The 13,337-nt window shown below is 39.0% G+C and overlaps 1 protein-coding gene across 1 annotated transcript in view; it reads left to right on the top strand.

Moving 5' to 3' along the window:
• The first annotated feature begins 4,090 nt into the window (after nucleotides 1-4,090).
• LOC111321625 (polycystin-1-like protein 2) overlaps nucleotides 4,091-13,337 on the top strand; it is a 36,995-nt gene continuing 27,748 nt past the window's right edge. The window contains exons 1-3 of the mRNA XM_022924567.2: nucleotides 4,091-4,304; nucleotides 4,453-4,492; nucleotides 9,827-10,189. Of these exons, the coding sequence (XP_022780302.2) occupies nucleotides 4,251-4,304; nucleotides 4,453-4,492; nucleotides 9,827-10,189 (457 nt within the window). The 5' untranslated portion in view covers nucleotides 4,091-4,250. The remainder of the gene's footprint in view (nucleotides 4,305-4,452; nucleotides 4,493-9,826; nucleotides 10,190-13,337) is intronic.

Genomic DNA, 13,337 nt, shown 5'->3' with positions numbered 1-13,337 from the left:
ACGTGGAGAGGAATGACAAGGACACATCGAAACTAGTCGCTAGACATTTTAGTTTACCTAACCACTCTAAGCAACACATGGCAATCTGCGGTCTTTCCTTACACTTAGATAGCACGGAAAGCCGTAAAACTCTTGAACAAAAGCTCATCTTTCAAACCGGCAGTCTAAATCCCACAGGTATCAACAAACGCTTTTCATTCCACTAATTTATACGTGTTTTTCTCGTTGCCATGTTCCCACCAATCACGTAGCTCCTTTTTCTGCCTTTAAAAGCACACACAACCCACAATTCTGCTATTCACTCCGACGAAGGGCTAACGCTCGAAACGTCAGCTTTTGTAATCGTAACGGTGGCCAATTTACCATTTCAACTTTGTTGATATATTCAAATTGCAAAGAGTACGCTTGTTGATTACACCCCGAACTTAATAATCCACACCCCTCAAAATTCCGAAAAGAAAACCGCGTCAAAATACGCGATTACGATTTACGCATTTGGTTTAACAGATAAGATGTTCGGCGTCTAAATCGAAATCGTTCCAAAACCGTTTTAGAGGCAAAATTCCCGCTCGAACCGGGCGGAGAAAAACGCCTACTCCGCTTCGAATTGGAGAAGCTGTTCCTAATTGAGGTAAGACGCAGAACTTTTCGTCCTCATTATTTAAGACATTGATGCGGCTCATGAAGAGTTCAGCTTTTGAACCAGGCCTAAATGATTTAATGGATAAAGCAGGAAATATTGTGTTGTGAGGTGAATTGGAAGTTGTTGTTTTGAGACTTTTCCAGTTAAGCCTTTTGTTTTGTTAAGCTTTGCCTTTTGCGCCTACCTGTTGTTTTGGTAGATTTATATGTTTTTGGCTCAGCTCGCGTATTTCCTTGTTACCGTGTTAGACATTTAAACAGTTAGACAGTTTCACAGGTGGTCGTGTTTGCGTTGGTAAAGCTGACGTTGAGTTCTACCCACACTGAAGTTCTTCTTTGCGTGCGCGATTCCCGCGCTCAGCTGTTAGCGTCCAATTGGTTCCTTGGCACTCGACGAGTACTTCGGTGAGGGCCCACCAGTTTCCCCCTTTTTTGCAAAATAAACGGATACACTAAGGAAACTCTCACAGTCAGCTAACCCAAACATGTCTACGGATTTCCTACTTAAAACGTTGGTACCTCTCGCTAGAGTAGAAGGAAAAAGAGAGAGAAGAAAAGATCTGAAGCATGGTAGTCGAAGCTGTAGTAGCTCTTGAGGAAAGAATAAAAAGAGAAGGGTCCAGAGTCTTGGTGCCTCTCATTAAACGATCAAGCGAGTTAAAATTCACTGTTAAGTGAACAAATATGTACTCAAACTCACACAGGATAATGCTAACGAACTAGAATTTAGAGACTTCCTTTGTTGTCTAAAAAGTCACCTTTCTTTCTGAAGTTTTTTGCACTTGTGATGTGTTTTTTTTTTCCTCTGATGCTTTCAGTGTCAAGTTTGGCACCTTTGAAATCCACAGTAATCAACTCTTCTGCCTCAACCAAGTAGATCGGGACAAACATTCATAACCCCAATGGTCTCGGGCCGTTTTCTGCGCTCATAAATCCCGGATGAAAACAATTTCACATAACTCTATCTGTGATGACTGTTCTTTGGTGAAATTTTGTTCAATTTTTTTTTTAGCGATTTATAGAAATTTCCTTGAGGATTCGAGTTGTCGGGAAAAAATTAATTACTTAAAGAAATTTGTCGGAAGTGTGTGAAATATCCGATAAAGGAACTTCTTACGGATAGTGTTCAGTAGCTGAAGGACATTGACAGATTGTCCGTCAAAAACATTTTTAGTCCTATTCAGGTTCATCTGTGAGCTTGATTCACCTTTTGCTTGAGAACTAAGACTGGGGTCTGCTACTGCATCCTAACCAGTTTCGTTTTTGTACACTGATTGTAGAGTTATTATGATGAAACATAGAACGGGTTGTTATCAGCTTGTTTTCAAACGCCTGTCTTTCTTTAAATCCCAATTAGAAGCCGCCTCTTCAGAGATAGGCCCACCGAGAAATCCTTTCGGCGAAGTATTAGCCCCAGGGCTCTTAACGGGGTAAGTACTGCAGTAAAGTCGCACACGTTATGCGAGACAGACTTCCCCTATATCCAAACATATACTATTCTTTCAGCACATTTTTAAGTGGAGACCAAGGCTAGGCTAATGGTTCATTAGTTTAACCACTACGACATTAATGCATACAAAGAAAGATGTTATTTAGGTAAGGTTTCTTAATTTCAGTCCTTAATTTGTTTAGAGATATGGCTCCATCTTTGTGTTTCAGCTGCTGCGGATGCAAAAAAATGAGAAAATAGGAATCGAGTTCGTGTATTTGACTTTGTGTTGCATGACTCTTTCTGCGCGCGTGGTGAATTTCTTACTTTTTACTAATCATTTTCCTAAGAAAAATCCTTCAGACAATAAAGGTCCTTTTTTTGTCCGGTGAATTAAGCCAAAATTGTCTCCTGAATTAATTATCTTTGCCAAGCGTACAGCTGCACGGTGAGATTATTCATAGCCTAATATCGTAGGTCTTGAATCGAAAGGAAGTTTTAATTACTCGATTTCTGCAGGCTCAGATGTAACAAAGCTTTCCTAAATTTGCAACTTCTAAGAATGAATAAAGTGTTGTTCATTTTTTTTGTCTCAGAATCCATGATAGAAAAAAGAGTTAATTCCAAACTGGTTATTTACCTCTGGAGCCCTGAGGGTTTTAACACTCACGTTTATTTGTTTGCCTTCTTTTGCTGCTACAAAAGAAAAACAAAAACTGGCAGACAGAAAAAAGCTTGTCCGTGATAATCAGGCACAGAAATAAAAAGATAAATAATAATGAAATGAAGAAGACTGGGACCTAAAACTTTTCTTCAGCTTAACGTAATACTAAGTAAAGCAAGCGCTTCCCCCAATTCTAAAAGTAAATTCAGTTCTAAACAAAATAATGACAATGTTTCGCCGGCAAAATAATTAACTTCCTAATCCAGACTCTAGCTGACTAATACGTTTTCACCATGAGGTAGATACATGCCTATTGTGTGTGTTCGAAAGCGATGCAAGTAGTTATTTTCGAATCAAACAGCAGTTAATTTTCTCGCAGCTTTGTGTGCTTAACTTATGTCAACTTTTTCACTTTTTTACATCTCCGTCCTGACGTCACTCAGCGCTTCCATAGTTACATGAAAACCCCTGCAAACTTCAGGATTAATTGTTCATCGTGAAGTAGGTTGTGAGTGAAGCTGAATCTTCGTTTGATTATTTTATTGTTACATTTTATCTTTACTAGCTCGATTGAATAAGAAATGGGATTTCCAAGTGGTGTTATTACTGAGTATCATCGTAATTTTCAACCAGATAGTTGCTTGGATTGTATTGAAACCGGAAGGAGCGAGTTTTCTTTGGGTGCTAGACTAGCAATATACACTTGTGATAAAACGCGTGTATATCAAAAACTGAATTAAATGTTTTGAATCAAAAAGAGGCAAAGACGGAGAAATAAATGCTCTTCGGGGAAAAAGGCTAAATACGTAAAAAGAATTCGTATATTTTTCACGAACCCGATATCACAAAGCATTTGAAGTCGCGCTTGTCCTTTGTTCTCGCTAATTTTCCACATAAAGTAATATCGTAAAATGGTTCTCTTTCTTTCCTTGCTCGATTTATTTAAGAGAGGCTTTTTTTTGGAAGATTTCTGACATTGTTGAAATTGTTTTAGAAAACACTGTGGTTTGTATTTCTCTTTTTTTGACTGGGTAAACACAGGGGATCGAAGGTTAAATTGAAGAATAAGTGTCACCGGCATCGAGTAAAATGCATTACTCGTTCCCGTACTTTGGCCAGAAGGCTTTTAAGGAAAGTCAAGCTTTCGGAAAATTTTGTTTCCATTTGAAAGAAATAGGTAAACTGAGAAACGAGGTGTCGTACGCACGGAATCACAATAGAACCATCCAATGAGATGAGTAGCTTTTGACGGTTAACACATATATCGAGGGAGATAGCTGACTCATTTTATGCAAATTCATTAAATCTACATTGTTTTCCTCTTATTACAAATGCTGAAACGTCAATATGTCAATATGACACCTGGTGTTCTAGATTGTGTTCTATGCTATAGAAGACGGGAAACACTCAGATCTTCGCCATAATATATGTGAGTACATTTTATCATCTCAAATTCGCGGGGAAAATGAAGTGATTTCCCAACAGAATCTGCAGTTTCTAAAATCAGAGACTGACATGGAAAAACCTCTCCTCTCAAAGCGGACAATGTATGGGCTGCTTTTGTTAACGGTAAGGTTCAATTTAACTTAATTCACGATAACCTAAACGTGGAGTAACATAAAAGTGCACTAACCCCCTAAAGAAAAAGTCTTCTCACGTTACACTTCTCTCAAAATATTAAAAATTATCAACGTTTTTTCTTTTATTTTGCAATCAGCTTGCCCTTCTTCAACTTGAAACGCGAGAAGTCATGGCCGGTAAGTTTGTCGCGTTATTCATTTTACCTAGCTAGCGTTGGAAATTGCCATTGCCAGCCCATTTTATCTTCACTCTCATTACGGTGAATTCTCTAATGTTGCCGCGCCATGATTATTCAATTCTACCTCAGTTATAATTCTAAGCTGGTCTAATCCTGCGAAAAATTAGCGGTAAGACCATCCGGTTAAATGAAATGCAAAGCAGTGAAAATTTTTCATCTTCGGTTCAGTTTATTGACACAGCCGGCTTACAAGCGGATGGTTTCTGCCTTTAAAAAAAAAGTACGACACTTCATGTTTTCATTGCGAAATTGGTGCCACACGTAAATAAAGTCTTTATTTTGCAGCCGTAAGGACTCTACTTAATCAAAGAATTTCCTGTAGTTGCATAGGTTTTCAGGAAAATTTTCATTTGAGAATTTTGTGCCACCAGTATTTAGTATGTGCATCTTTACGATACAGGCGACATCTTTTCATTTCCTCTCGTAATTAGAAATTTTTTAAAAAGCCGCAAGCCACCATTCGGCAGTAAGACTCACTCTTTACTCGAGGATTAATCTGTAGTAACCAGAATTCCAACTGCTTTCCTTAACAGTATCTAACTTTAATTACAACACTGAACAATACTAACGTTACCATCGCCTGATTTACAACCAATTCCTAGAAGGATCGATCCGTTGTGGTAAATTTTATTATATCTCACATTCGTCTCTTTGTTCACCTGAAGTTTCGTCGTTGCATTTCTCATGTTGTGTAAAAGGTTTTGGAGCGAATTTCGGTAAATTCGCCAGACTGGGCACAATTTCAAAACAAGCGCCACCAGTGGTAGACTAATGCATTGTTTCACAGTGAAAGCGTTTCTATCAAACTTGTTTTGGCAGTCGGTGAGGGGTACCTTTTTATTTTTTCATTCATTCACCAACCCTCCAACTAAAAAATGTTATTATCTTTTTCTTTTATTCGTCTTGTTCTGCCGTGTATTCCTACTTGACGCCCCTTTGCAAAAACTAATTATCACAACCGGCCGAACGGTGCGTGCACTATTAATGATTTCATCTTCGAAGTTCTGTTTTTCACATAGCCGAGTTCCTGATCGCTGGTTCCAAAGGGCATAAAAAAAAAGAGATCGTTGTTTTTAAGATCAAGGAGGACGACAGCTTCGAAGAAAAGTTTGGATTTCCAATAACGTGACGTCCGGACTCAGAAATTAGTTTTCGATATGGTAATTCTCACTCAGAATTTGTTGTCGTATCTCTTTAGCGGTCTAACTGTATATTATTTCTGTTTTGAGGATATTTAAGGATGAAAAAAATTTGATCTGATTTATCACCACTTATCATTCAAAAAATCCAGTGATTTAATATCACAGATTGAAAGGAAGCGAAAAAGAATTATCTGAAGATTTGCTAAGCACAGTGACATAAAAAGAAGAAGGTTGTAACAACTTTTAAAAGCAGTTTTCGAAGGCAGTGATTGTGCCTTAACTGAAGATCGAACGGAAGGTTTTCATTTTCTCAGATCTTATGGAAACATCTGTGTCTTCCCAAAATGCGTTTTTATTAAAGTGGACTTACGGAATACCTGTCACTTTTCTGTCCAGTCCAAGTCATTTTAACGTTTATTAAGGGTTTCACGACACGTATTTGTTATGAGCTCATCAGACCAAAACAAAGAAAGGATCTGTTTCCAGACCCTTGCTTCGCCTAAGACAGATCTTATCTTTGAGTTTGTTAGTTTTTTCAACGTTTTAGTTACTGTTTCCTAGCAATAAAAACAATTGCAAAGTGATTAGTGTGATAAATCGTGTCATGCAAACATCACCTGAGGGTCTACTTTTTCCCTTTTTTTTTTCTTTAAAAAGCTGCTCACAGTTCATTTTGGTAAAGATCTTTCCCAAAATGAGAACCAATGTTTAAGCTATTAATCCATTTTTCGTTATAAATTCCGATTTTACTTTCCATATATCTGTAAAGGATCCAAGAAGTTTTGTTTAAGAATAACAGAAACTGAAGTCTTGTTGAGCCAACAATTTGCTTGAAGTTTTCTTGAAATTTTTAAATGCCTGCTAAAAACCCCATGAAGGCAATTTGATGAAAACAACGTTTCAAATTCAACAAAAACTACGAAACGAGACTATTTATTTGCAAATACGACCTGAAAGAACCTAATGTAAACATCGTTTGTATGGCTGATATTTAAATCGGTTTGTATTTTTGTGGTTAAATTATTTAAGGCATCTCGTCGCCATCGTAAAAATTTGATGATCTGGAATAAACTTGAAGGAATCGACTTCGACATAACTTAGCATCAACTTTATTTCAACACGATAAGTGTTTAAAGCTTCGCGCTTATGGGGTCGGCAAACTTCCTTAGACCTCAGGTTGCCCGTCTAATTATCACTGACATTAAAACCTGAATCTAACTTTATTATCACAAATTTACTGTTAAAAAGCGATGCTGTATACTGTTATATATGTCATCAATGACTGAAAACTTGAAATAAAGGCAACATTTTCCGTTGTGCTGAGTGTGTCCTGGATTACAGGCATATTTTTCGTAGTGATTGGAAGGTTGTCAAAAACAAGACCGTGTATGAATATTGTAGAGAGTCGCAAAGGAAAGGTGTTTGGTTATTAAAACATCCCATATGTTTATTCAAATTGCACATCAAGCCCCAGGAAAACATTTATGGATCAATTAACCGTACCGGCAAATATGCTCGAAAGCTCGTAATTGGCAAACCCGGCTTTCTCAAGCTGAAGTTAATTCGTCAATGCTATTTTTAACATGATAACTATTGGCAGCCAGGATATCTGTTATTTTCCTCAACCAATTGCTGGAATATATTCGATATCAAGAGAGTTAGCGAGCAGATGTTTAACAACAAATTTATATCCCAGTGTCATAGCGCACTGAATGCTTTATGACTTAATACGTGAAAATGAATGATCATACATACCACATATGGCTTCCTGTCGACATCGCGTGCACAGGATAAAAACTTAATAAAGGGACGTGGTTTTGTCCCATTTTTCCTTTCAAAGGCAAAGAGAAAGGCAAAAACCAAACACGTCTCTGGCTTAACGAAGTTGTGATATTCATCAAACAGATAATATTTCAATCTATCAAAAATTAGCTTTGAAAAAGGTGATTTTTGTTATGAATTATAAACAAGTTTAGTTGTTTGTCGCTCTGTGGATTCTTAGATGGTTGGCAACTAGTAAAATCATTAAATGTTTTAAACCATTGACATCATATAAAACAAAACGTATAAAAAACACATTACTTCGATCTCATCGATTTATTAATTCTTTCCCATCAAACTGCAATAGTCTATCAACAAGAAGTTTTCCGAGTGTTTCTATGGTCTGAGGTTTTTTCGTTTGAGCCTATCTAGCCTAATATATCGCCGTGTATTCCACAATATGGATTCGGTAGAGCGTTTTTTCAATGATTATATTTTAGGAGACTAAGTAATTGTCTCTGTGCAGTGCCCACGCGTTGTTGATTTTCTCATTTTGTTATTCATCGTTTGATAATGAGTTTTGCATTCGATTTTCATCAGCTTTTCGCGGTCAAGAGTACTGCTGTTGAGGCATTCAAAATTTTTTCATTTTGTTGTTTTCTTTCTTAATAGCACGTAAGAGATATTTTCAAGCAATAGCGGCTTTCGGCTTTCACAGATCTTGGACATCTGTTTCAAGAGAGATGGGACTCGAGTTCAGCTCTAACGTTTTTTCGCAACAAAGGCAATTAATCTACCGATAAATACTTTAAGCAAGAGCTTAGTAGTTTCCATACTCATTTTGTCCGATATAAACGAAAAACTACATGGGCCTTAATTCTGCAACCACTTTACCCCACAGATATTAACAATTTCCTTTTTTTTACCGGGTGTGTAGTATTTGGTTTTTCGCCATTACTATGAGATCCGCCTTTGAAAATGTTCTGTGAAAAATACTGTTTACGGAATATGATAACAGCACTCTAAAAAGCGCGTTTGAACACGGTAGAGTTAGCGAAAATTCTACATAGTTAATAACTGAAAATAATTGAAAGCTACGAGGAGCGGGGAGCCGTTATATCGACATAATATCTGCGGAGCTGGACTAATAACGACTAATAACGGAACTTTATACCCGTCTCAGGATAGAATGGAAAAAACACCCACCGGCTTAATTAATTCTTTAATGATGGTCTTTTCAGAAGTTTTAGCTGTTGCTTTGTCAGCCCTTCTGTAATACGTTTCTACAGACGAAGAAACTCTATTACGAAGAAACATCCGAGTGAGTGTCCGACGGTTCGGCTTTGCATCGGCCTTGCATGCCTTTCTTCGTACTGTGACTGGCCTAAAGAGCACGTGCCACTCTCTCAACCAATCAGATTGAAACACAAAAACCTACTGGGACTCATTCAAGGCGTTTTTCTGCGATTTCAACAGTTAACTGTTTTGACTCTGAGATTTCGCTGGCCTCTTACAGGGACATGCGTCACTTTTTTATTTATTTATTTTTTGTTTGTTTTCTCTTTTAACCCTTTGACCTCTAAGAGTGACTAACATCTAAATTCTCCTTACAATATCACCTCAGAATCACACATTAAGGTCAACAGAAAAAATGAATTGATCATCAACTAAACAAGCTCTTGATTGTTAAACAAATTCTCCTTGTCCGCACCCAAAGAAACGTATAGAGAACAGTATGGAGAATATAGATGTTGATATTAGGGTGTACAGGGTTAGGGATGTTTCTGATTCCTGGCTGATCGAGGAATTCAGAAAGCTCTTTTTCGCGTCAACGTTACAACTCCCAGTAGTGATCAACATGTAACCTCTCCCTGTAATATCCATACATTACACAGCAAACATGTAATGAGATTACTCAAAGTTATCGGAGAAGGCAGCGTGGTCGAGTGGTCAGCGTGTCGGACTTGCGATCCGCCGCTCCCGGGTTCAAGTCCCGCCCTGGCCACTCCCTGGATTTTTTTCACGGTAGCCCCGAGTTTCAAATCCTCGGCCATGCTTGTAATATAGCCAACTGGTTTGCCTTCGGCCGGTCCGGATTCTTAATAATGTTATTTTCAATTTGAAATATTTGTTTTAGTTGTTTGGAGGAAAACCTGTAAACTAGCTTCTAGCTAAGTGTTTCTCCACGTTAAAAACTGTTTATTTATTTATTTATTTATTATTTATTATTGAATTCGGAGTTGTTACCTTGATCTGAAACCAAATTCTTGTTACTAATTTACAAAGAAATTTCTAGTAGGTCGAGGGGAGAATTGACAATCAGATCTTGGGAGTTAAAAGGGATAATGATATCTTTTTCGTTTTTTTAGGCTGGTACTTGGGATGTTACAAAGAAAATATTGCAGACCGCTTAATCAACATTTCGGCCGGAAACTACATCGTGTCCGACACTTCTGCTCAAGAGTGCACCTCCTCCTGCGCTTACTTGAACCAGTCCTACGCAGCCACCGAGGGAAACCTGTGCTTTTGTACCAACAACGGTCGGTATGATGTGTATGGCAAGGCCACTAGTGACAGCCAGTGTGACGTCCCGTGTTCAGCCCAATCATGTGATAATACATCATACGTGCGAGTGTATTCAACCCAAGGTGCGATAGGTAAACTCAAACTTCACGGTCCAGGAGTCGGATGGATGTTTCGTGAAGTCAGTTTTTCGACTGTTATTGGAGAAGGTAACGAAAAAGAATGAGGTCTGTCTCATTTTTTGGCAAGTTTTCAGTCTCACTGATTTCATTTAGCATATCTATTGATGGCTAATTTTTCTGCTGTTGCAGCTGCTTTTTGCACCTATTGTTATGGATTGTCACGCATTCTTCCTCTCTTCTCTAAGAGGTCGTGGTACGTGACAAACTTAAACGACAGATGCAAAGGACGCTATTGGCTGTCACACTTAATTTTAATTTATTGGACGATTTTAGGAAAAAAGGTTTGTGGAAACTAAAGGTTACATTACACGGCTTAAAAGTCACTTTCAACTTAAACAAATTGTGAAAACACCAACGAGAAAGGATGCCATCCTGGACTTAGTGCAAACTAATTTGCAAGATCACTGCGATAAACCACAAATATTTCCACCCTTTGGTCTATCTGACCACAATACTGTATCTGTCTCAGCTCAACCTCGTTCCAGGGGCCTTTTCCCTTAGTTGGGGGTGGGGCGGGAAAAGGTCCTGGCATCGGCCGGTCAGATCAACATTTTGATTGGTTGATTTATTTAAATAATTGATGTAAAACTTGGCCATTAAAAAATAATGTATGTATTATTTCGAAGTCATAATGGCGGAAAGTATGCCTACACCGGCAAAGATTTCTCCTAGAAATCCGGTTTGCAAACTCTGCGGTGATTCTCACGAGAGTCGTCATATGCTTCGAAAATTTAGCAAAGCTGGTTCATCAAAAGATCTGTGTGCTAAAGTCCATAAAACCTGTGGTATAACTATTTTTGAGGACGGTACGAGATGAAAGATCGCATGTCGGAGTTGCGTTACATTCATAAACAAGATTGAACAATTTATTCAATGAGCTCAATCCATGGACAATATGTCGTCCGATCAAAGTTCTGAATATGCTGTAAAGAGATGTGTACAACTTTCGCCTTCTTCGCTTCAGCCGTTGAAACGTGTATCAAAAAATTTGCCATGCGAAAGCTCATGCGTCACTTCAGCGGATGAGCTGTCGAAGCGAATCATACCAAAAAGATCTGCAAAGCAGCTTTCCTTCTCAACTTCCCAAGATCCGACTGTTTTAACACCTATATCATCAGGAGATAGCTGCAAAAGAACTTCTATGGTTCAGGCGAAGCGAACAACATCAATTTTTGCAGAACAACCGTCTTTCTCAACTTCCCAAGATGCTAGTGTTATTGCCAAGTCTACAGGACATGATTGTGCAGCCACTCCGGTGGATCAGTCGTCGAGGTTAACCACACCAAGTTCTGAAGGGCAGCCGTTTTTTTCAACTCGGCCAGCTGTTCTAAGGCCTAAATCAATAGGAGATAATGATTGCACCTCATTTGAAGCTCAATCGTTATTGACTGAAAGACAGCAGAAAATGATTCTTCAAGCTGTCGGGAACAAGGATGCAACTGTGTTGACGGCTACCTTGAAAGATCACAGTCCAAGTGTTGTGGAGGAGTTAAAAAAGACCATCAGTGAGGAGTTGAAAACATCGTGTGCAAAGCTGTGCAAACGTTCGCAAGGTTCCGTTTTATATGAAAATGAATTTGAGAGCATGAACAATTTCGATTTCAATAAAGCTTGGGTCGAATTGAAGACGAGCCACCCTTATCTTGTCGAGATTATGAACGCAGTATCTGGCAAAGATAAGTCCGTCTCAGAAACAAAGCGCGGCCACACCCCCAACTAAGGGAAAAGGCCCTGGGAACGAGGTCGCACGCGTGGCGTATATGAAGAAGGAAGACCCCAAAGCTTGGTGGAAAGAGATGAAACGTTTAAGCGGCGAAAAATTTTCTCAGGCGATCTCATCAATCATATAAACGTTTAGGAAGTTGAGAACTTACCCACACATGAATTGGCGAACTCCATAAATAAAGCATTCCTCGAGCCTCTTCAAGAGTATTGTCAGTTGTGCCCCATTACTCGTTTGGCACTAGAAAAAAATCTCCCGGAGTTCCTAGAAGTATCCGAAGAACGAGTTTGGACAACACTATCAAAACTTAATCCATTTAAATCATGTGGTCCTGACAGGATTCCTAATTGGTTTCTGGGTGAATACGCCAATGTTATTGCTTTCCTGTATGTAAAATTCTCAACGTATCGTTTAAAGAGCAACGCCTACCTCTTTCGTGGAAATTGGCTGATGTAACCCCGCTTCCTAAGAAAAAACCCGTGCAAATCCTAAAGAAAGATCTTAGACCCACCTCACTCACTCCATATATCTCGAAGGTGGCAGAGGAGTTCGTAGTACGGCATTACATCATACCTGCCGTTCTTGTTAATCTCGATATGAATCAGTATGGCACGGTATCAAGGTCTTCCAACACCTTCGCTTTATCGGACATGCTTCATGTTTGGTCTGAGGGCACCGACGGGAATGGTGCTACTATAAGAACTATTTTGTTCGATTATCATAAGGCCTTTGATTTAATTGACCATAGCATCCTTATAAAAAATTATGTAAGTTAAACGTGCCAAATAGCGTAATTAATTGGGTTATTGACTTTTTGTCAGACAGATCTCAAAGAATCAAACTTGGTGAGGGATGTGCATCTGAGTGGGGATCAGTACCATCGGGCGTCCCCCAGGGAACCAAACTAGGGCCTTGGCTTTTCTTAATTATGATCAACGATCTAGTAGTCGAAAATGCTCGCTTATGGAAATATGTAGATGACACCACCATCTCCGAGACGGTTGCAAAAGGGGAGCTTAGTAACGCACAGCGTCATACAGATAGACTAATACAATGGTCCCTGGAAAATAGAGTCCAATTAAACAATGAAAAGTGTAAAGAGAGTGCGAATATCCTTTTCAAAGTTCCAGCAAGAATTTGAGCCCATTCTCATCAATGGCGATGCTTTAGAAGTGGTAGAAAATGTAAAGCTTTTGGGTCTTAATATCTCCAGTAATTTGACCTGGAATACCCATGTTAATGAAATTGTTAAAAAAGCCTCTAAGGGCCTGATTACATGAGCCGGGCTAGCTCGGTTAGTCGGGCTGGTGTCAGTTTGCCAGGATTTCGGCACGTTCGTCAAACGCAACAAAAATCAACCTCGCGATTATATGACAACCGAGCCAGCCCGGTAAGCCGAGATCCCAGTATCGCGGTGCCGGGATCCCGGCTAACCGGGCTGAAATTTTCCCA

This window comes from Stylophora pistillata, chromosome 10 (assembly GCF_964205215.1).
Source record: "Stylophora pistillata chromosome 10, jaStyPist1.2, whole genome shotgun sequence".
NCBI classification, from domain to species: Eukaryota; Metazoa; Cnidaria; class Anthozoa; order Scleractinia; family Pocilloporidae; genus Stylophora; species Stylophora pistillata.
This window is presented reverse-complemented; position numbering and strand designations above follow the sequence as displayed.